The 21,506-nt window shown below is 34.3% G+C and overlaps 3 protein-coding genes across 6 annotated transcripts; all 3 read left to right on the top strand.

Annotated features, from left to right (window-relative positions):
* The first annotated feature begins 275 nt into the window (after window positions 1–275).
* LOC129301888 (cysteine-rich receptor-like protein kinase 3) lies at window positions 276–20,598 on the top strand. Of its 4 annotated transcripts, none has more exons than XM_054940514.1 (8): window positions 276–779; window positions 17,464–17,864; window positions 18,110–18,235; window positions 18,415–18,542; window positions 18,693–18,906; window positions 19,166–19,397; window positions 19,709–19,879; window positions 20,062–20,230. In XM_054940514.1, exons 1-8 carry the CDS (start codon window positions 379–381, stop codon window positions 20,093–20,095), a joined length of 1,707 nt encoding a protein of 568 aa, XP_054796489.1. In that variant the 5' UTR covers window positions 276–378; the 3' UTR covers window positions 20,096–20,230. The 4 variants fall into 4 exon arrangements, with proteins under 4 accessions (XP_054796489.1, XP_054796488.1, XP_054796490.1 ...); XM_054940513.1 differs by having other exon boundaries at window positions 277–779; window positions 20,088–20,598; XM_054940515.1 differs by having other exon boundaries at window positions 277–779; window positions 19,709–19,865; window positions 20,088–20,267.
* LOC129301893 (proline-rich receptor-like protein kinase PERK3) lies at window positions 10,734–12,469 on the top strand. Its single transcript, XM_054940516.1, has 4 exons — window positions 10,734–11,003; window positions 11,171–11,290; window positions 11,964–12,091; window positions 12,174–12,469. The coding sequence occupies exons 2-4, from the start codon at window positions 11,194–11,196 to the stop codon at window positions 12,432–12,434; spliced, it is 486 nt and encodes a 161-aa protein (XP_054796491.1). The 5' UTR covers window positions 10,734–11,003; window positions 11,171–11,193; the 3' UTR covers window positions 12,435–12,469.
* Window positions 14,770–15,740, top strand: LOC129301894 (uncharacterized). Its single transcript, XM_054940518.1, has one exon. The coding sequence runs from the start codon at window positions 15,178–15,180 to the stop codon at window positions 15,571–15,573; it is 396 nt and encodes a 131-aa protein (XP_054796493.1). The 5' UTR covers window positions 14,770–15,177; the 3' UTR covers window positions 15,574–15,740.
* Window positions 20,599–21,506: the final 908 nt, after the last annotated feature.

The following is a 21,506-nucleotide window of genomic DNA, read 5'->3' as shown; positions in this document are numbered from 1 at the left end:
ATTATATATATATATATATATATATTAATAATTGACAAGTGAAAGTTTAAATTTTGATGAGTAAATTCCTTATTTGATATTAAAACATTTTAACAGTCATTAATATTCTCCCTGTTCTTTTCACAAGCCGTAAGCATGTGATCACTTGACGTATGACCACTGAACTCAATGTTGGCGTCTTCTCTCATGGTCATGGGGTCATTGTTTTGAAGTTTCCAGCCCATCTTTCTTCAGTTGGTCTTCAAATCGAGCATTCTGCAACATTAAGCTCACTAGACCCAAGAAGCACCACATATATACTACCTCGTTCTGCTTCCTTCTTTATCTCTTTGCAAGGAGCCAACCCTACACACATAATCGATCTCGACAAATTAATAGATGCTTCCACCTAATTTCGTTTCTTTAATCATCACCTTCATCGTATTCTGGTCATGGTGGACGCTTGACGGCGTCGTTTCTGATCCCCAGACCCATCTTGTAAGGCCAGGGTGCACCCCATCCGAATTGCCACACTCGACCAACTTCTCCGGCATGGAGGACAGTTTAAACGCAACGTTTAGAGACATCAGAGAGCAGATCATCACTCAGAACAAGTATTTCGCGACGGCACAAGAAGGAAGAGGAGAAAGCCCTGCAATTTCCACTCTTTTTCAGTGCAGAAATTACCTCTCCGTTCATGACTGTGTTGCCTGCTTTGACGTTGCTGCCATTGAAATTCGCCACTGCCCCGCTGCGGCACTTGGTGGTGGCCGTGTTTTCTACGACGGCTGCTTCCTCAGGTACAACTCCTCCACCAACCACCAAGTATAATGCTTCTCCTCCTCCATCTTACAGATAAGGTTTTTATTGGCTATTATTAAACAAAAAATATTGGGTTAAAGGGTAAATCTACACATAAAGTAGTCGGTCAGAAGCACTCAGTATTATAAAATAAAAAAAGAGGTATAAATACCCATAACATTACATGAGTAGGTGCAGAAGTGACCAAGTTATTAACTTTGCCCTGTCAGCATTAAATGTTGGTGTTAAATACTGACTGTGCATGTCATATGTCAGATTTTGTTGACTTAGACTAAAAAAGAAGGCAAAAATACCCACGAAGTCATTAGTCAGGGGCATCCAATAGCCTTAAGTAAGAAAAAAGGGAAAAAAATAACTATAATGTTACTAGAGTTGGTGCATAAGTAATTAATTCATCAAATCCCTTAAATATTAATTGTTTAGCTGACACCTAAGTAAAAGTTGACTATTTTTTTACTGATGTAAATAAAAAATATTTTTAGGTGAATTTCCTTGATCAATCATTGTATAAGTACTCATAATGTTACTTTAATAAGTGCAATAGTGACTAATTTGTCAAAACTTGAGATTTAACACAGTGAAATAGGTTGTACACAATTGAAGATTGAGACTAAGCATATCTCTTATGCCACCCTACTTTGAGAACAATGTCACAACTTTAAGCAGTTTCATTTATAATAGGTTCAAAATTATCAAATGGTTTTGTCACTACTTTAAAGAAGCGAGCAATTTAATTTGATATTCGATCAAAATAACATTTCCCACATAGTATTCATACGATGATTGATTAGCCTCCATAGAATTTCATCTAGGAATATTTTTTTCCACGTTAGCAAAAAAATGGTCAACTTCTACTTAAGTGTCAACTAAATAGTTAACATTTAAGAGATTTGATGAATTGATCACTTTTGCATCAACTCTAGTAACGTTATGAGTATTTTTGCCCTTTTCACTTTAAGCTACTACATGCCTCTAGTTGACCACTTCATGGGAATTCTTATCCCTTTTTTAGTCTATGTCATCAAAAATTGACATATGACAAGCGTAATTAGTATTTAACACCAAAAATTAATGCTGGTAGGAAAAAGTTAACGATTTAATCACTTCTGCACCAACTCATATAACGTTATGGGTATTCTGATGAATATGTATATCTCAATTTATATGTATAATTAGATATGAAAATAAAGTAATTCATGCGTACCTGAAGAATCCATGAGTGTTAGAGAGATCTCGATTACCTCGAGTATAGGCAGGTACACAACCCACAGGTCCTAGAGCTTTTAGAGAGTTTAGAGATAATGGAAGTAGAAGAAGTGAGTCGTATGTTTGCGGTTACCGACTAATCGTCTTATATAGATCAGATCGGTAACCGCCTTATTAAATAATTAAATAATTATATTATCTATTATCTCTGACTCAGTCAGTTAAGAGATAGGAAATAACTGACGGCTATTGGATTGTGGGTTGGGCCTCTGCTCATTGGGCTCACTTGTGTGGTTCACCTATCATGGTCCAAAAGATCATAAAGACCAATCTATTGGGCTTATTAATTAATGCTAATTCATAAATAATATTCCAACAATCTCCCACTTGGATTGCATTAATTAAGCAAGTTGTATAAACAAACCACAAACAAAATTCAGAAAATAAAACTCCACAAAATCACTGAATCCTATGGGGAAACAAGTGATATGATATCTCATAATTGAATAAAATATGAAATTTTTATTTCAAACACAGTTCAATAAGATAACAACATAAATCACTGATTCCTATGGGGAAACAAGTGACATGCATAGCGTACCACAACAGAATCATTGAATCCTATGGGGATACAAATGATATAGATGCATCTAACTGAACTAAACATAACTCATAGAAGAAAACAAAGCCTAAAGAGAAATTGCAACATAAAAGGTTCTCAAACTCCCACTAAACTAGGGCATCAAAGGAATTCATAATACCCATACAAGTTACATGATTTTGAAAAACTTCTATAGGTAAGCCCTTAGTCAGCGGATCTGCAAGCATCTGCGTGCCAGGAATGTGTACCACAAGGGTTTGAGACTCAGTAATTTTCTCTTTCACAAACATAAGTTTGATATCAAAATGCTTTGTACGACTGGAATTTCTGTGGTTGTTAGCATAGTATACTACAGATTTGTTATCACAATAAATGGTTAGAGGACGTGATATTGACTCAACTAGGTGCATGCCAGATATTAACTTCCTCAGCCATATAGCGTGACGTGTAGTCTCAAAGCAAGCAATATACTCAGCTTCCATAGATGAAATTGCCGTAAGTGTCTATTTCATACTCTTCCGAGAGACAGCTCCTCTAGACAACATGAAAATATAGCAAGTCATGGATTTACGATCATCTAGACAAGAGGCAAAATCTGAATCTGAGAAGCCAACAATTTCAAGATCTTCTGATCCCTTAAAGTCATAATCAAAATACCCAACAACCTCAAGAGAATTTGACCTTCTGTAAGTCAATATATGATCCTTTGTACCTTGAAGATACCTCATAACTTTCTTAGCAGCCTTCTAATGATCCGGACTTGAATCATTTAAGTATCGACCCAGCACTCCAATAGCAAAGGCTATATCTGGTCGAGTACACACTTGAACATACATAAGGTTGCCAACAGCGGAAGCGTATGGTATCTTTCTCATTTCAGCCTTCTTCTTATCATCCTTGGGACACTGTAACTTTGACAACAGCTCACCTTTCTGTACAGGAGCAGGTGAAGGAGAACATGAATCCATTATGAATCTCTTAAGTACCCGCTCAATATAAGTGGCCTGTGATAAACCAAGAATACCACGAGATCTATCACGATAAATTTGTATCCCAAGAACGAAGGAGGCTTCACCCATGTCCTTCATGTCAAAATGGCAAGACAATAGGTGCTTTATCTCATTGAGGAAATTTATTGAATTGCTGGCTAATAAGATATCATCAACATAGAGAACAAGAATGGCAAAATTGTTCCCATCAAACTTCTGATAGATGCACTGATCTGAGACATTCTCAACAAAATCGAGAGAGTTGATAACTTCATCAAATTTCAGATACCACTCCCTAAAGGCCTGTTTTAGCCCATAAATGGATTTCTTTAATCTGCACACTAGATGTTCTTTATCGAGTTTAATAAAACCATCAGGTTGTGTCATGTAGACTTCTTCATACAAATCACCATTCAAGAACGTAGTCTTAACATCCATCCGGTGAAGATCAAGATCAAGCTGTGCAACTAAAGCCATTACCACTCTAAAAGCATCTTTAGTGGATACCAAATAGAAGGTTTTTATGTAATCAATACCTTCTTTCTGGTTGTAGCCCTTAGCTACAAGTCTGGCTTTATATCTGTCAATTTCACCTCTAGCTCCTTGTTTTGTTTTAAAGACCCACTTGCAACCCACTGGTTTAAAACCCTTTGGTAGCTCTACAAGCTCTCATACGTGATTGCGGTACATAAAGGCAATTTCTTTACTCATAGCCTCCAACCATTTAGAAGAATGCGAGCTAGAAATAGCCTCTTGGTAAGATATTAGGTCTAAACTATCAATAGCATCTAAATTAAATTCTTGCAAATACACCATGTAATCATCTGGAATAGCAGACCTGCGAACCCTTTGGGACCGTCTTGGTTCAACAACCAGATCCCTATCACCTTCTAAAAGTGGTTCATCTTGAGCTTCATCCTGATCCACGGTATTATTTCTGTTAACATGAGGGTTTGTAAAGATAGGCATAGGCAAAATGCTACTTTCGTCATGCAAGGTAATATGCCTAGGCACAGAGCTCCCACTGTCTAAGGCATCTTCAAAGAAATAAGCTCAGTCAGATTCAATTACCCTAGTAGTGTGATTTAAACAATAGAATCTATACCCACGAGATTCGATGCAATAGCCAATAAAGAAACCATCAACAGTTTTAGCATCAAGCTTCATCTGTTGTGGATTGTAAGGTTTTACCTGTGCTTTACAACCCCAAACTCACATATGCTTCAGCGCAAGAGTCCTTCCAAAATACAACTCATATTGAGTCTTTGGAACTGACTTGCTAGGAACTTGATTCAAAATATAAATAGCAGTTTTAAGTGCATCACCCCACAAGAATTCCGGCAGTGAGAAGTGACTGATCATGCTCCTAACTATATCCATGAGAGTATGATTTTGCCTTTCTGCAACCCCATTTTGCTGCGGGGTCCCAGGCATAGTATACTGAGCTTCAATGCCATGTTCTTGAAGGTACAAAGTAAATGGCCCAGGGTTCCTGCCAGTCTTAGTATATCTCCCATAAAATTCTCCTCCTCTATCAGATCTCACATACTTGATTAGCTTGTCAGATTTCAATTCGACTGCTACTTTAAAGGTCTTGAATGCATTAAGGGACTCACCCTTTTCACACAAGAGTTCAATCCATCCATGACGAGAGTAATCATCCGTGAAGGTGATGAAATATTTGAAACCACCCATAGCCGGAGGCATGATAGGTCCATAGATATCAGTATGGATTAGGTCTAAAGTATTTTCAGACCTCTTTGCCCCTTTGGTTCTAGCTCTAGCAGGGAATTTTCCCTTTATACAGTTAACACAAGTCTCAAAATCTGAGAAATCAAGGTCTCGTAAGACATCTTGCTTGATCATTCGCTCCAATCTCTCTCTAGAGATATGACCTAAACGACGATGCCATAACATAGAGGAATTATTATTGGGCCTTTGATGTTTATGCCCAATAGTAGCATTGACATGAAGATTAGGAAGTTCAAGTGACCAATCATTCAATCGATATAAACCATATATCAAGGAAGCAACACCAACATTAATGGAATCAAAACAAATGTCAATTTTCCCATTTTCTTGGAAGAATGAATAGCCACAAATATTTAATGCAGAAGTTGAAATTAAATTCCTCTTCATAGAAGGTACATAAATAACATTGTTCAAATGTAAAACATGACCAAAATTTAAATACAAAGAAACAGTTCCAATGCATTCAACTGATGCCTTGCTCCCTGCTATGCCAAAGACTGACCTCTGTGCCTCACTTGGAACCTTCTGGTTTCTTAGCCCCTGTAGAGAATTCACAACATATACAGTAGCACCAGAATCCAGCCACCATGAGTCAAAGGAAGTTTCAATGGTGTTAGATTCAAAACAAACTAGAGCTAGAGGGGTAGTTTGAAGAGTTGTACCTTCACTTTCTTATTTGTTCTTCAATTTGAAGCAATTAGCTTTAATGTGACCCAGTTTCTTGCAATAATTGCATAACCCCTTAAAGGGTTTCTTCCTCGACTTCTCACTCTTATCACCATTCTTCTTAAAGGTTGGATTATTAGGCTTTGGGGCATCATACTTCTTCCCTTTTTTCTTATATGACCCTCCAGATTTGCTGCTAGAGCCATGGAAAACATAGTTTATTGAGTGAGAGGAATTCTTCTTTATAGCTTCCTCTTCTTGAGTAACTATCGATATCATCTGGTCAATAAACCATTCAGCTTCTTGTGAGTTGTATGAAGTCCTCAAGAATGCGTACTCTGATGGCAGTGATTGAAGAACACGGTAAACCAAGGTACTTTCACCCAAATCAATCCTATATGACTTAAGCTTGTTGTAGTAATGAACAAGCTTCAGAATGTGCTCCCTAACACCAGAAACTCCGTTGTATCGAGTATTGTCAAGAAGTGACAGATAGTAGTTCTTTTGAGTCTTGTCAAGCTTCTTGTATTTGTTACCAATAGCTTTCAAGTACTCTACTGCAGTATCCTTTTCAAGAATGCTGTCCTTAATTCCCTTTTCAATTGTGCACTTGATGATCGTTAGACAGATCCGGTTGGACTCACTCCATTGTTTATGGAAGGCCGTTTCAGAAGCACTGGACTCAGAAGAGAGATCCACAGGCTTGGGTTCTCTCAGAGCTAAATCTTTCTCAGAAATGGTCAGATACATAGTCAGGGACTCTTTCTAGTCATCATAATTAGTCCCATTGAGAGCCTTCACAAAGGATAGTTGCGTAAAAGCGAAAACTAAAATCGCAAAACAAAAAATGGGAAATATTAATTATGTGTGCACAACATAATTATAAAACAGAATTCCCCAACAAGCAATTATCAATTATGCAACTATAATCATGCACTAAGAAGGCTCATATACCATAAAGATTTAGCTCACACAAAAGTCCACACAAAATAATGCATTAAACATTTTCATACCTATAGGGTATAATAAATATTTAATACATTAAAGGAGTGCTATTAGCCTATTCTCAAAGCCAACCATCAAAATCACATTAATAATGTCATACCTATAGGGTATGTCCATTATCAATGCTACAAGATCTTAAGCATCATCAATAATTTACAAAGTCATAAATTTTATGACCTTAGGACAAAACAAAATAATTTTAAAAGGTCCTTAAGGTCTTTTGGGATTTAGGAAACAAATTTAGGACTTAAGTGAAATTTTGAAATTAATCAAGGAAAAATAAGTAATTTTGGAAGAGATTTGGGTCAAAACTGCAATTCTGAAAATTAAGGGACTAAACTGTAATTTCCAGAAATATAATGGGGATAATTCATAAATTCAAGAAATTTTGGGTCGAAGGAGGTAATTTGAAACTGGGGCCAAAACGAAATTAACAGAAGTTTTTTTTTGGGAACCAGGCCCAAATTTCATGTGGGCCCAAATAAAGAAACCGGATCCCTAGGATCCGGTTTCGTATGCCCTGCAGTTTCTCCCCAATTTTTTTTGATTTGGGCCCAAACAAAATTGTGGGCCCCTGTCAGACGAACCGGATCCCTAGGACCCAGGATCCGCTTCGTCTGACCCGATTTCTTCTCCCCTTCCAGACTGCCGTTGAACTTGGAAGCCATAGGAGGACATTGCAGCTTGTGCGGTGACCAAGACTGCCAGAGGACATTGAACCTATTGACGACCACCACGCCGGTGGTCATGCAACGTCCTGCCACCATGCCGGCAGTGGCTCCGGCGAGTCCAGAACCATCAAAAAACGCTGACACCAAACGGCGACATAGTTACAGACATGGGAGGGAAGAAAGTGACGTTGCCATGAACGAGGGAAGCCATGGGGAAAGCTTCACAACGCTGTGAAACAGAGAGCCAGTCGACCAGAGGCTGAATTCCGTTGAATGTGAGGGCAAGGCGACACTAACGGCAGCAGCGATGACAGAACCTCTTTTTATTTTTTTTTAAGATTTAAGACCAAAATTTTCCCATTCAAAACTCATATTCATACTCATTCTTGAGTAATATGGATCATAAAAAAAATTATTAATATGAGCATGAATTTTTATCAATATATCAATATATACATAAGAAGAATTGAGATATTTAAATTTTAAATTTGTTACCAAGGCTCTAATGCCACGAGATCTATCACGATGAATTTGTATCCCAAGAATGAAGGAGGCTTCACCCATGTCCTTCATGTCAAAATGGCAAGACAATAGGTGCTTTATCTCATTGTGTAGTAATCAAACTGTAGGAGAATCCACAAAATTTAACTCAACTGTACTACAAGTGCTAATGAATCTGCAAACAACACCACCCAAAAAACAAGGGTTTTTTGCAGCCACAAAGATAGAATTGCCTGAGGTTAATGGTACAACTATTTATGTCTTTGCTCAATGTATTGAAACTATCACTCAGAGTGGGTGCTTCCAATGCTTGAACATTGGGTACAACAATATGCCAACCTGTCTTCCCAATTCGGATGGTCGGGCTTATGCTGATGGTTGCTTCATGCGATACTCCACAACATCTTTCTTCCCTGATAATTACCAGACGATTGATGTCACTCCCGCGTCAGGCAAACAAGGTACGGTTAATTCAAAGGTTTCAATATCACTCCCTTGAAACAAAAAGGTGCAATTTATTCTAAGGTTTACATTTAACGAGACACTATGATATGAATTTAACTTGCATATGTATACCCTGCTATAAGTTGTAGGGTTAAATGGAAATTTAATCTAAACTATAAGCCTATGGACGATTTGAACTCTAAATAATTAAATATGCAACAATCCATTAATTTAGAAGCAAGTTGTTCTTTTAGGGAAAATAACAATCAAGGATTGCTGGAGAAAATTTATACAAGTCAAGGACTAATTATTATCAAAACTTGAATGAAAAACAAACTCGAATAGATTGTTGTATATTTAGAATGAGTTGTTAAAACTTAAATGAATACTTGTTGATAAAAGACTAATCCAAAACAACAAATATTCATTTGAGTTTTGATAAAAAGTGATCAATGATTGATATTTTCTTGATGTTTTAAGCACGGTAGGTCCCATATTTTCTCTTCCCACATTCTCTCTTTGAGCGCATCTCTAGCTCTTCCTCTATCTCTTCTCCTCTCTTTCTCCTATCTCTCACTCTTCACTCCTATCTAGAGCTGGGAAAACAGCTTGGCCTAGTCTTATAGGGCTGGCCCTTAATGGGCTTAGGCTTAAAAGGGCCAGCCCGTTTAAGCTCGAATTCCCTTTATGACCCTAAAATGTGAAGCCTGGCCCTCAACATAGCGGCCTCAGGACTGGCCCTATGAGCTTTAGGCCCTTTTAACTATTTTTATTTTTTTTCAAATTTTTTTATCAAACAAAAAATTACCTCTTTTCAATATAATATCCAATCAAAAAATAATGAGAAAATTAACTAAACAACATCTAAATGAACTAAAAATACAAATAAAATGACAACAAGGCACTAAGCAATGGATAAGCCAAGCCAACAAACACCCAATTTAGATCATATGAGATTAATGGACTAAAATATGAGATTGAAAGATCTAGATGAATTAGGGGATTTAGGGTTTTTTTTTTTTGGCCTTCCTTCTTCAACAAATATGGGCTCACATGTGATGTGAAATAAGATTTAGTTTAATTTTCTTTTTCAAGTCTAAAAAGAGTTAAAGTTATGAAAATAAAAAAAAAAGTATATGTAGGCTTAAACAGGCCGGCCCATTTAAGCTCGAAATTAAATAGGCGGATTTACCATTTCAGTATCCAATTTACGAGTCCAACCCTATTGTTATACGAGTTTAAATGGGTTTGATCGATGGGCTCAGCCTGTTTTTCTGGCTCTACTCCTATCTCCATCAATGTCCCTTCTCACTCCTTCACCCCCACCACTACTTCTACGATGTCACCTTATTCACATCATGCAAGCCTTCGAGAACACGCACAAGACAAGCTTGTCTCCCTCATCATCCTCCCCTTCCACGAGAATGACCAATCATGTGGCAATCTCATGACCATCACCATCCATGCGTGACCTCTACTGCAAGTCCCCAACTTCCAATACTACGTGCCATGCACGGTAGGCATCTCGATGGACTGGTTCTCATAGCTGAGCATCGGCACATTGACGAAGCTCACCTTCTCCAAAAGCGAGATGAGATATGAATGATGGGTGTTCACCGGACATAGGAGTGGAGAGTGAGAGGATGTTGACAGAGATAGAAGTAAGAGAGGGGGGAGAAAGGGAGGGAGAATCTTGTTCTTCCTAGGAGTTGCATAATCAAGGATCTCATCTTTTACAACTCTTCTAGTTCTATTTATAAGTCACTTTCAACATGTTTCACCAGTATTAAGAAAAACTTAAAACTTATTAACTCTATCTTAAAATTTAATAAGTTCTCAACTTTGCCCCTATTAAATATACATACTTCAATAATATATTTTCTTTCTACAACATTCAATGGAGGGTAAAAGAGAAAATTTGTGATGAAAATTTAATAAAGTGATTTATAAATAGGACTAAAAAAATTCTTTTCTCTCTACCCTATAAATAGGACCAGAGGGATTATGCAGTAGTTGAAAAGGACATATAAGGAGAAAGGGAGAGAGAGAGAGGAAGGATCGAGACAAGTTGATCTCATCCCACGTGAGCCCAAGGAGGCATCCATAGATTTTTCATTTGATACAAATACATATGCATTAGTACCAGCAAACGGCCTCATTTTTGAAGGTGGAGCTCAAGCACTTCATCTTTTCAATTCTCGATTATTAGATTTTGAGCAAAGTTTTCAGGGAAGCTGGTTTTCAAAGCTGTATGTGCACTTGAGAGGGGAGGAGGGAGAAGGCATGGAGGAGAGAGCAACAAAAGCTTGGAAGCAGCAAAAAAAATGGGCCACCATGTGTAAAATAACGCCTGTTATATCAGTGGGGGCGAGATTACTTTAAATTTAATTGTTTAGGGTTTAAAATACATCATATATGAGGTTAGAGTTTAGATCACCCCAGCCCTATATTTAATCCTAAGTTTTAAAGGCATATTAATCAACAAGAACTGACTCATTTGGAAATTTTGTTATCTCTATTTTCCTCCCTTGAAGGTTCAAGCAAGAAAGTGGACATTATGGGTGGAGTTGTTGGAGGTTTAGCTTTTCTTTTGATCTTCTTTGCATTATTTGCCTGGATTAGACGACCAAAAACCCCTAAGGAGATTCCTAGAGGTAAATAACTGGTCAACTATTTTATACATTTAATTATATTAGGAGATACATCATGGGTTTTCACATTTTGCGTGAAAAATCTAGACTTTTATCTCTACGTAGGGATCTTCCTAATAGTTTTTTTTTTAATTTACAAATACTTCCATATCCATATGTAAGACACTTCTAACAACGTAAAAATTCAAGCATTTTTTTTAAAAATCTTATGAAGAATTGACTTACTTTTTTAGTTTTTTTTTAATCCACAACTAACTTTCATAATTTCCCAAACATAAATACACCGCGCACATTAACGAAGACAAGGATAAAAGTGAAAAGATATTTATAAATATTGACTTTTTTTCAATAATCTCTCATCTTCATAATATAAGACACTTTTAACATGTATCACACATACTAAGAATTGAAATTCAATTTTTTTAAAATCTTAAAAAATTGACTTACTTATTCTGTTTTTCCCTTATATTCACAATTAACAATCATAATTCCATGCAAAAATACTCTGCGCACATTAGCCAATATAATTGAAAGAAAGAAAAGAAAAGATATTTCTTAAAGCTAGAAAATGTTCTACATTTTGAATTAACAATAACTCGTAGAAAATATCTAACATATAAACCACAGGGAGCGTGTGTGTGTGTGTGTGTATTTTGACTAATGTTCTGTTGAACAGGAAAGATAATTGGAGCAAGCAAGTTGGACGGCCCAGTTAGTTACAGTTATGGGGAGTTGAAGTTTGCAACCAATAATTTTAGGGAAGAAAATAAACTAGGACAAGGAGGATATGGTGTTGTGTACAAGGTAAATTTATTTCAATTCTCGGCTTATTTTTATATTCAAAAAATACACTTTCATAATTGAAATTCTTAATCATCATGAATAGGGTACTCTAAAAAATGGAAAAATAGTTGCAATCAAGAAATTAAATGTCCGCCAATTCACGAGGATGGAGGAAGAATTTGAAAGTGAAGTGAAGCTGATTAGTAATGCTCATCATCTAAATCTTCTTCGACTTCTAGGATATTGCAAAAATAGGCACAACAGAATTCTTGTGTATGAATACATGAAAAACAACAGTCTTGACAAATTCTTGTTTGGTAAGCTCCTATCAACGCAACATTTTTGTCTTTGTCTTTTTAAGTAGTAGTTATAATGATTTACGCCCTTGACAAAAAAGTATTCACGTCATAATCTTATTGAAGGACTTGTAGTAAATTTCAGTATCAATTTTCTATTGAAAAGAAACTGAAGATGACTTTTATGTATGGCCCTCATTCTTAATCATACCCTCAAACTGTGCAAACTTGGAAAATAGGTGAAAAGAAAGGCTCACTCAATTGGAGGCAATGATATGATATAATTTTAGGAATGGCAAAGGGCTTGGCCTATCTGCATGAGGAATTTCATGTTAGTGTAAATGAGTTAGAGGGTAAAACTATCTATAAACCACTATACTATATTGCAACGTCGCCCACCAATTTTAAAAGATGGTGTGAAAATTTATCTATAAAAGGTCCACATTGACAAACATTGATCGTGAATATCAAAAAGACTGAAATTTTATTTGACTTGAAGTGCATATGTAAAAACGTATGTGTTCAAATTCTGTCTTAGCTGACAGAAATCTTAGACGCATTATTTTATTTTGTCATATGCTTCACACATACTTTGATTTCGTAATTGTCGGCTACTATGCATAGCCGCATACCCTACCACCTAAACTATATATCAATCCTTATATGGAGAGTTTATTTGTTGATTAACTTAAGTTTATATATATGCTTCAACATTTTGGATCACTACACAACCACACAGTACGGTCGAGATCCAAATTTGTGATATAATTAAATTTCATTCCATTAAAATATTTGAATAGTCTGTGTTGTCACTATCTATTTGGAGGCCAAAGACTCAACATATGGCCTGATTTCACCGGCAACTCACATCTACCTAACATGTTGGGATGAGGATCGTGAAGCCTCGGTTTCTTCACGTTTACTTTGAAAACAACAGCACCATTTGCCTTTTGCCCCGGAAACTGTCTTCGGTGCACCACATGGCCATAGTGCTTCTTACTCTGATAAAGCATTTAATTCATATTTTATATTTATTAAAATAAGTTTTTAATAAATATGCTTATTACCGATCTTGTCTAGATATAAACTAGACTATCTAAATTAATATTAAAATTTTTTATAATTTTTTAAAATTGATTATCCATATTTATTATGGAAGGTTCAGATTTAATATTATTTTTTTTAATTTTTATTTTTATAAATAAAATATTAAAAACAATGATAATCTCCCAACTAGCACTTCCCCAAAAAAATTAATAAAAAATTACAATAAATCTAGGAAAAATTATTTGTAAAATGGCTCCGTTGAGTTTGGTATCAATTATGCAACAAATTCCTATAATTATGAAACCTATATGATACAGAGAAATATTGACCAAGAGATGTTGAAGTTGCATATATTATTTGAATTACACCTAATATAATTAACTAGGGGAAAAATAGAGAATGAGCGCGGGGCAATTATTCCATATAAATTTGAACCAATCCATACACTCCCATTTTTAATAAGGTTCTAACTAAAAGTATACAAGTAGTGTAATGTGCCTCTCTATGGGTGCTGGTAACTATGTATGAATGAGTATAATCCGCGATTTAACAACAAAAGCATGAGTAAATTTGGAAATTAATCTTAAAAAAATTAAATATTAAATTTGAATCATTCAAATAAAATATGAATTGTCCAAATTGGTTATGAATAGATCTGTTAAAAATTTTCTAATTTTTATTTTGATAAATATAGATAAATAAAAATATTGAAACTAGTAAGTGACAAATATGTATGGCAAAATGTAATCATTACTTTAAATTCCTTAGGGACTTATCTTACATAATTTTTTCTGCAAAGTACATAAAAAAATATTGATATTTCTTGAAAAATTATAATTCTAAATATTAATTAAAGTGATATAAAAATAAATTATATGAGAAGTTTTAAAGTATTTATTAATTCCATTTGTATCTTCAATTTTTTATATAATAAATATAATAGTAAACAATATTTTAAATATGGCAAGTGTAATTTTAACAAGAAAGTAAGTGTACATTTTTTCTGATTTAATGCGGGACAGAAAATTTTGCTGCGTAGAGATGGCAGATTGACAAGTATTATTAATATAATGCACAAAGAAATCTTTCAAAACATCTAACCTTCCAATTTTTTTATTTGCTTTGCAAAAAAATTAGTATATTTTATCATTGACATTTTGAGTAGTGAAACATTGCTTCTCAATCATTTATTTTGTTTGTTACTTTGTGACATTTTATATTTTTTAATCAACTTTATATGTGACATGTATTTTAATTTGTTGATAAGTATGATTAAATAATCCATGCACTGCACGGGATGTGGTTAGTTTTAAATAAGAACGAGTCCAGATTTCATTAAGCAGCACCGATCGAAGACGGACCCATTTGTCCATTGATTATTTTTTTAGCACCTATATGCTCTTCGCAAACTGGCTTTGAATTATGGGCTGAATTTAAAGTCGTTCTCTCGGTCATTGCTGGAAATTTCCAAGTCTTCTCGCCAATTCTGAAGAAGTAGTCTTGCTTCTAAGCTTAGCGCAAGTGAGAAATGCCAGGTGCCAACAAAATCTATAGGCGTGTCGCTCACATAACTTTCATCCATTTCGTGGTCGGCCCGTCCCCTCATTGCTGTTCGCAATTGCATCCTTCGAGAATTTTAAAATGACGAAGTCAGTGGAGACAGTTCGATTTCGATCTCACTGACATTAAACCACATGACCATCTTCCATAGCCTATGAGCTCCATCACACACAAAGAAATATTTCTAACCAGTCTCGGCAAAAGATGCTTCAACGTCCTTATCTCCTTCTCTTAATCACCTTCATATTCTGGTCATGCTGGACTCTTAACGGCGTCGTTTCGGACCCACAGACCAAGCTTCTGCACACTGGGTGCAGTCCCTTCTACCAATACGTCTTGTCCAACTTCTCCACGTTCAACGAAAACATCAACACAACGTTTAGAGAAATCAGAGAGCAGATCGTAGCTCAGAACAAGTACTTCATGACGGAGCAGCAAGGCAACGGAGATAACCCAGTTTCCACTGTTTTTCAGTGCAGAAATTACCTCTCCATATCCGACTGTGTCGCCTGCTTCGATGTCGCTTCTGTACAAATCCGTAACTGCTCCAACGGCGCACACGGCGCTCGTGTCGTCTACGACGGCTGTTTCCTCGGATAGGAGAAACTAATCTACCTCATACGAGTTCATGTTTGACTTTTTCTTGTCTGAACAGTATATAGCATTATAGCTTACGGATGAGATATTTATGGCCACATTATTATCCTGTAGTAGGTGAGGTTGAGCCTTAGGACGGTTTGTTTGTGGGTCTGTATTTGTTAATTCTTTTATTGGCCGTATAGTTAATTACTCTTTTAATTTTAAATTATAAAATACTTTTAAATAAAATATTCCTTCTCTTTTTATTTATGAAAAATAATAATTTTTTTATATAAATAAAATTATACATTTCAATAAATATTTATTATACATTTTTTAAATCACCTCTCATAATTTATATTAACGAGAAATAATTAATGTATGCTTATATTGATTGACATAGGATATTTTAGTTTAATTTTTTTTATTCTCAGACATAATTGTTCTGGTTAATCAACTTTCTTAAATTGTGTAATGCAATTTTTTCTCTTATATATAGAAACGGAGGGAGTATCACATACTACTAACCTCTTTGAATATATTTAATAACCTTATCTTTCTAAAACAAAATATAAAATTTTAAAAATATCATCATTTAATATATTAAAAAGAGAATGGATGAAAATTAATTATAAAGAGAGAAATGATAATATTAAAATAACCCTATTTAATGAAACCTTAATTTTTTTTAAAGTGTCTTATATTTTAAAATGTTAGATTTCCTCCAAAAATATCTTATAATTTAGGACGGAGAGAGTATGTTAATATAAAAATGAAATTAAATAACAATAAATTTACACATTATGATTTTAATGATGAGGTAATATTTGATTAATTAAATGTTTAAATTTAGTTACATATTTTTTGTAGCGTTTGTAAAAAATTTATATAAAAATTAATTTCAATAATTATTTCTTTGATAAATAATTTAATGGACACAATTTCAACAAATCATGCACAATCAATAGAGTTGTAAATTCAAATAGTCAGTTGAAAAATTTACTAGATATACTTGGAATTATTGATAATGTCAATTGACAATTTAGAAGAGTCAATTGTAAATATTAATTTTTTGTTGTCAATATACAGATAAATCAATTGGGAAATCAAGTAAATAATTTGAGATTATTTATAATGTTAATTGAGAATTTACAGAAATCAGTTGTGAATCACAAGCCTACTTATGATTTTTTTTTTGGTCAAAATATAGATAAATCATTTGACAAATCTATTAAATATATTTGGAATTATTTGTAACATTAGTAGTTGTGAATTGTAAGCCAATCACTTGTGATTTTTTATCATCATTTGAGAAATCAACAAAAGATAGTTGGAAATTTACTAAATTTCATTGTGAATTTTAAACCAATCAACAACAGATAATTTATTGTAAATAAGGATCATGATTTGTTATTGAGATTTCAATAATTTAGGGTATATAATTGTTATTAATATTCTTATGGGGTTTCTAATTGTCATTTTTCCTAGAAAGAATAAAACTATTAACAAAGAGCTATATTATGTTTCCTACTTAATTAAAGGAGGTGTAATCCTTTCTATATTCATGTTGCTCACCATTTGCAGTAGCATATTGGGTTGTAAAGTCCTTTTTATCAGTTTTTCCACAAGAAGTTCATGTTGGGTTCCTTTTCTTTGCCCACCTCCACCAATTCCCCCTTACGTACTAATTCTTTTGTCTCATTGAGAATAAGAATGTAGGAATAATAGGATACAATTCATAATAGCTTATAATTAGAATATCTGACACTGAAAAGACATAACTAGCTCAGGCTATATGAGACCAGCCCTTTCTTTGATCACAAGGTTGATTTGTGGAATGCAACATCTATATTGAAATTTAATTTGAAAAAAATAAATGATTTGGCATACTTTGTGGCCTCGTGTGTTGAGGTATGAGACCAGCGCTTTCTTCGACCAAACGACATCGTCTTTCAATACCGCATCATGTGGTGGAAATCAGACTAAAGGAGAAGCCTCTACATTTACCTCTGCTGTGCGACAACAGCTAATGAATCTCCAAATGACAATACCCAAAATCTCTGGCTCTTTCGCAGCCATGAAGACGCAAGTGCCTAATAATGGTCCAACTATATATGCCTTTGCTCAATGTATTGAAACTGTCACAGAGAGTGGGTGCTTCAATTGCTTAAATGCAGCGTCTAGCAATATGCCAACTTGTCTTCCCAATTCAGATGGTAGGGCTTTTGCTGATGGCTGTTTCATGAGATACTCCACCACTTCCTTCTTTCCTGATAACCAGACCATTGGTATCACTCCCTTGAAAAAACAAGGTACAGTTCATTATTAATGCTTAATTTTAACACAGAAGATATAGATTCAATTTGCTTGTGTATATATGTAAATCTCCTGCTATATGTGTGTGTGTGTGTGTGTGTGTCATATCTCATCTCAATGCTTGATTAGACATAGAGTTTAATTAAATCTCATGTGTTTGTGTGTGTGTGTGTGTGTGTGTGTGTGTGTGTGTCATGCCATTTACTTAGCTTGATTAGATGATTGTCATGTCTCACATCAGGTTCGAGCAATAAGGGGGCCATCATTGGTGGAGTAGTTGCTGGGAGTGTAATCCTTGCTTTGATTGTCCTGGCATTTTTTCTTTGGGCCAAGCCACCAAAAAATCCTAAAAGGGTTCCAGGTGGAGGTAAACAAGTTTTGAAAAATCTTACATTCACTGCATATTAATCCTAATTGATTGGGCCTTTTAATTTATGAAGAGACTTTGACTAACGTTTTCCTTACAAGAGACATAATTGGAAGGATGCAGAATATAAACTTGGTAATTTCTGAAGATACTCTGACAAATGTTTTAATTCCTTACAGGAGACACAACCGGAGCAAGCAAGTTGAAAGGTCCGGTTAATTACAGTTACAAGGATTTGAAGCTTTCAACAAAAAATTTTAATGCAGATAATAAACTTGGACAAGGAGGATTTGGTACTGTATACAAGGTACGTAGCTACATATTTTGATCTGGATCATCTTCCAAAGTAGGGATGTTTTTTTGTGAGTTTTATTTAGTGTTGTAAAAACTTACATTTATTAAAGGACAAGGGGATCATATTACTTTTATGATTGAAATTCTTAATCATCATGAACAGGGAACTCTGAAGAATGGGAAAGTAGTTGCAGTCAAAAAGTTAACTTTACGCCATTCCAATAAAGTGGAGGATGAATTTGAGAGCGAAGTGAAACTTATAAGTAACGTTCATCATCGAAATCTTGTTCGACTTCTTGGATATTGCAGCAAAGACAATACAAGAATTCTTGTCTATGAATACATGAAAAATACCAGTCTTGACAAATTCTTATTTGGTAAACTCCTATCAACCTACCAAAATTTACATAATGTTCTTTAAGTATTAGCTACTTGACATCTTCACAATATTATAGCATGTGGATATCTTTTCAATTTCATATAATTGACTCTTCTAACAAACTTATTCATATGTAATAAACATTTATTGAAGGAATTAATAAAAGTCTACATCTATTTCCTCTATAAACATCTTGAGGATCACTTTTATTATAATCTCTACCTTTTGCACTTTACCATATGTAAACTTGATAACAGGTGAAATGAAAGGTTTTCTTGGTTGGAAGCAACGGTATGATATAATTTTAGGCACAGCAAGAGGTTTGGCTTATCTACACGAGGAATTCCATATTTGTATTATACATAGAGATATAAAGTCTAATAACATCCTCTTGGATGATGATTTTCAACCTAAAATTGCTGATTTTGGGTTAGCAAAACTTCTATCTGAGGACAAATCTCATCTGAGCACAAAATTTGCAGGAACCTTGTAAGTTGAAATAATTACATTTACCTATTTTTCTTTAACTTTTTATCACAGCATTGTATGAAAATAAAGTATATGTTTAGATCAACAGAATACTTCTATTGTATCAATAACAAGTTGTAACTTTTTATTTTTTGGTCTATAAAGCATGAATGCTGCGAGAAAGAGTTCATATATCTATGGTCCACATGACATAATATTATGTTTGTTCCAGTCTTTCAGATTTTGTTGTCTTGAGATTTATAATACATATGGTTGTGTCTGTGTTATTAATATGATTGCTCATGTAATAAATACTATATATTATTTATCAGAGGATATACAGCACCGGAATATGCATTAAATGGCCAATTATCTGAGAAGGCTGATGTCTATAGCTATGGTGTTGTGATCCTAGAAATTATTAGTGGTCGAAAAAGTGAAGAATTGAATATGAATGGTGAAGCTGAAGGTGAATTCCTCCTTCAAAAGGTAATGAAATTCATGTAAGTACTTAAAATTAATTCATTCGAAAAAGTTTTGACACGGAATTTTTTTAGTAACCAAACGCTATTTTTTCTTTGCTAGATAATATAAAAATTTTAAAAACGAACCAAAGTTTTTTTTTCTTTTGCATTTCTATTTCGGTTATTTTATTTAACTTGTAATTAATCCCAATTATTGTTAGGCATGGAAACTGTATGAGAGAGGCAGGCATTTAGAGTTGGTGGACAATACTTTAGACCCTATTGACTATGCTGTAGAAGAAGTAAAGAAAATCATAGAGATTGGTTTGCTTTGCACTCAAGCATCTCCTACAATAAGGCCGACAACGTCTGAAGTTGTTGTCTTGCTCCAAAACAAGGGTTTATTTGAAAATATGAGACCCACTATGCCTTTCTTGGTTGAAACTAATTAAATAAGGGCCCATGGAGAGGACTACACTTGGCTTCTACATCAACTTCCTCTTCGTCCAATGTTACGGCCTTGAGTTCTAATGTCAGAAAGATATACAGTTGTGTTGGTTGGAGGAATAAGAATAGATATCGAAGAAGAAAATACAAAATGACTGTTCTTTATTCCATTATTCTTCTACATTTGTTTGCAATCATACATCGATCCTTATAAAAGTATTTGTCTATTGATAATTTCGATAGTGTAAAGAGTTTTGAGTTAACTACATTAATCTACCTTATTGTTTGGTTAATTAATTTATGACATCCTTTTTTTTTTTGAAATCCAATTTTATTTTAAATGATGAAGTTAATTTTTCTTCAAAATATGACTTTGCACCATGATGTCTATCACTATACATACATTATAAATGGAACAATCTGGATGCATGATGTGCTGCAACAACTAGGAAAGAAGTTGCAGATGCTTTGATAGTTAAGTCAGTGACGTTTTTACATTTTTATGCAACTATCCATTATTTAATTGGAAATCTCAAAATCTAGCTTATTCCACCAATTAGGCCTCCAAAGTCCGTCCTTTGAATGAGTCCTGAACCGATGGGCCCACAAACAATTCAAAACTAGCTTGTGGGTCACACAACTTCCATAAATTGCATGCGAATCCTTTCCATATATTGCTATATCGTTTTATAGTAAAACAAAACGTAAAATATAGAAAAGAGTAATTTCATGTTTTTCAACTAAGGTTGGTGTTTTAAGCCCGGACTGACCGACAGCTACCCATATAATAAAAGTGACTTAATTTAACTCGTTAACCTGTTATGAAAATTAAATTGTTTTGAATCGTTTCGAACTAGATGATTTTGACAAACTCAAAACCCAAAATGGCTAGACCTTTTTTTACTCCTATTTTAATAATAAAATTTATTATTCAATTTAAAAAAATTAATGTTAACTTTTTTTTTCGATTGTTATATTAAAATTTCGAGTGCGTGACTTGTTTATTAGTGTAATATGAATTACACTGTAGAAACAATTAAAATTTATTTGCTCTAAAAGCTAAAGTAAATTAAAAAAATACATATAAAAGGTGAAAGCTCAATTCCATGTTAGCGGCTGTTCTCATTGGGTAATGGTTTTGAATTTCCAATTAATCTTCCAAGTCTTCCACCAATGAATTAATAATTAGTCTTCGCCAAGCCCATCTTCTGCAAACATT

This window comes from Prosopis cineraria, unplaced genomic scaffold (assembly GCF_029017545.1).
Source record: "Prosopis cineraria cultivar Desert tree isolate PC_DT_omini unplaced genomic scaffold, ASM2901754v1 PC2, whole genome shotgun sequence".
Lineage (NCBI taxonomy): Eukaryota > Viridiplantae > Streptophyta > Magnoliopsida > Fabales > Fabaceae > Prosopis > Prosopis cineraria.
The sequence above is the reverse complement of the archived record's forward strand: the minus strand, read 5'-3'. Positions and strand labels throughout refer to the sequence as shown.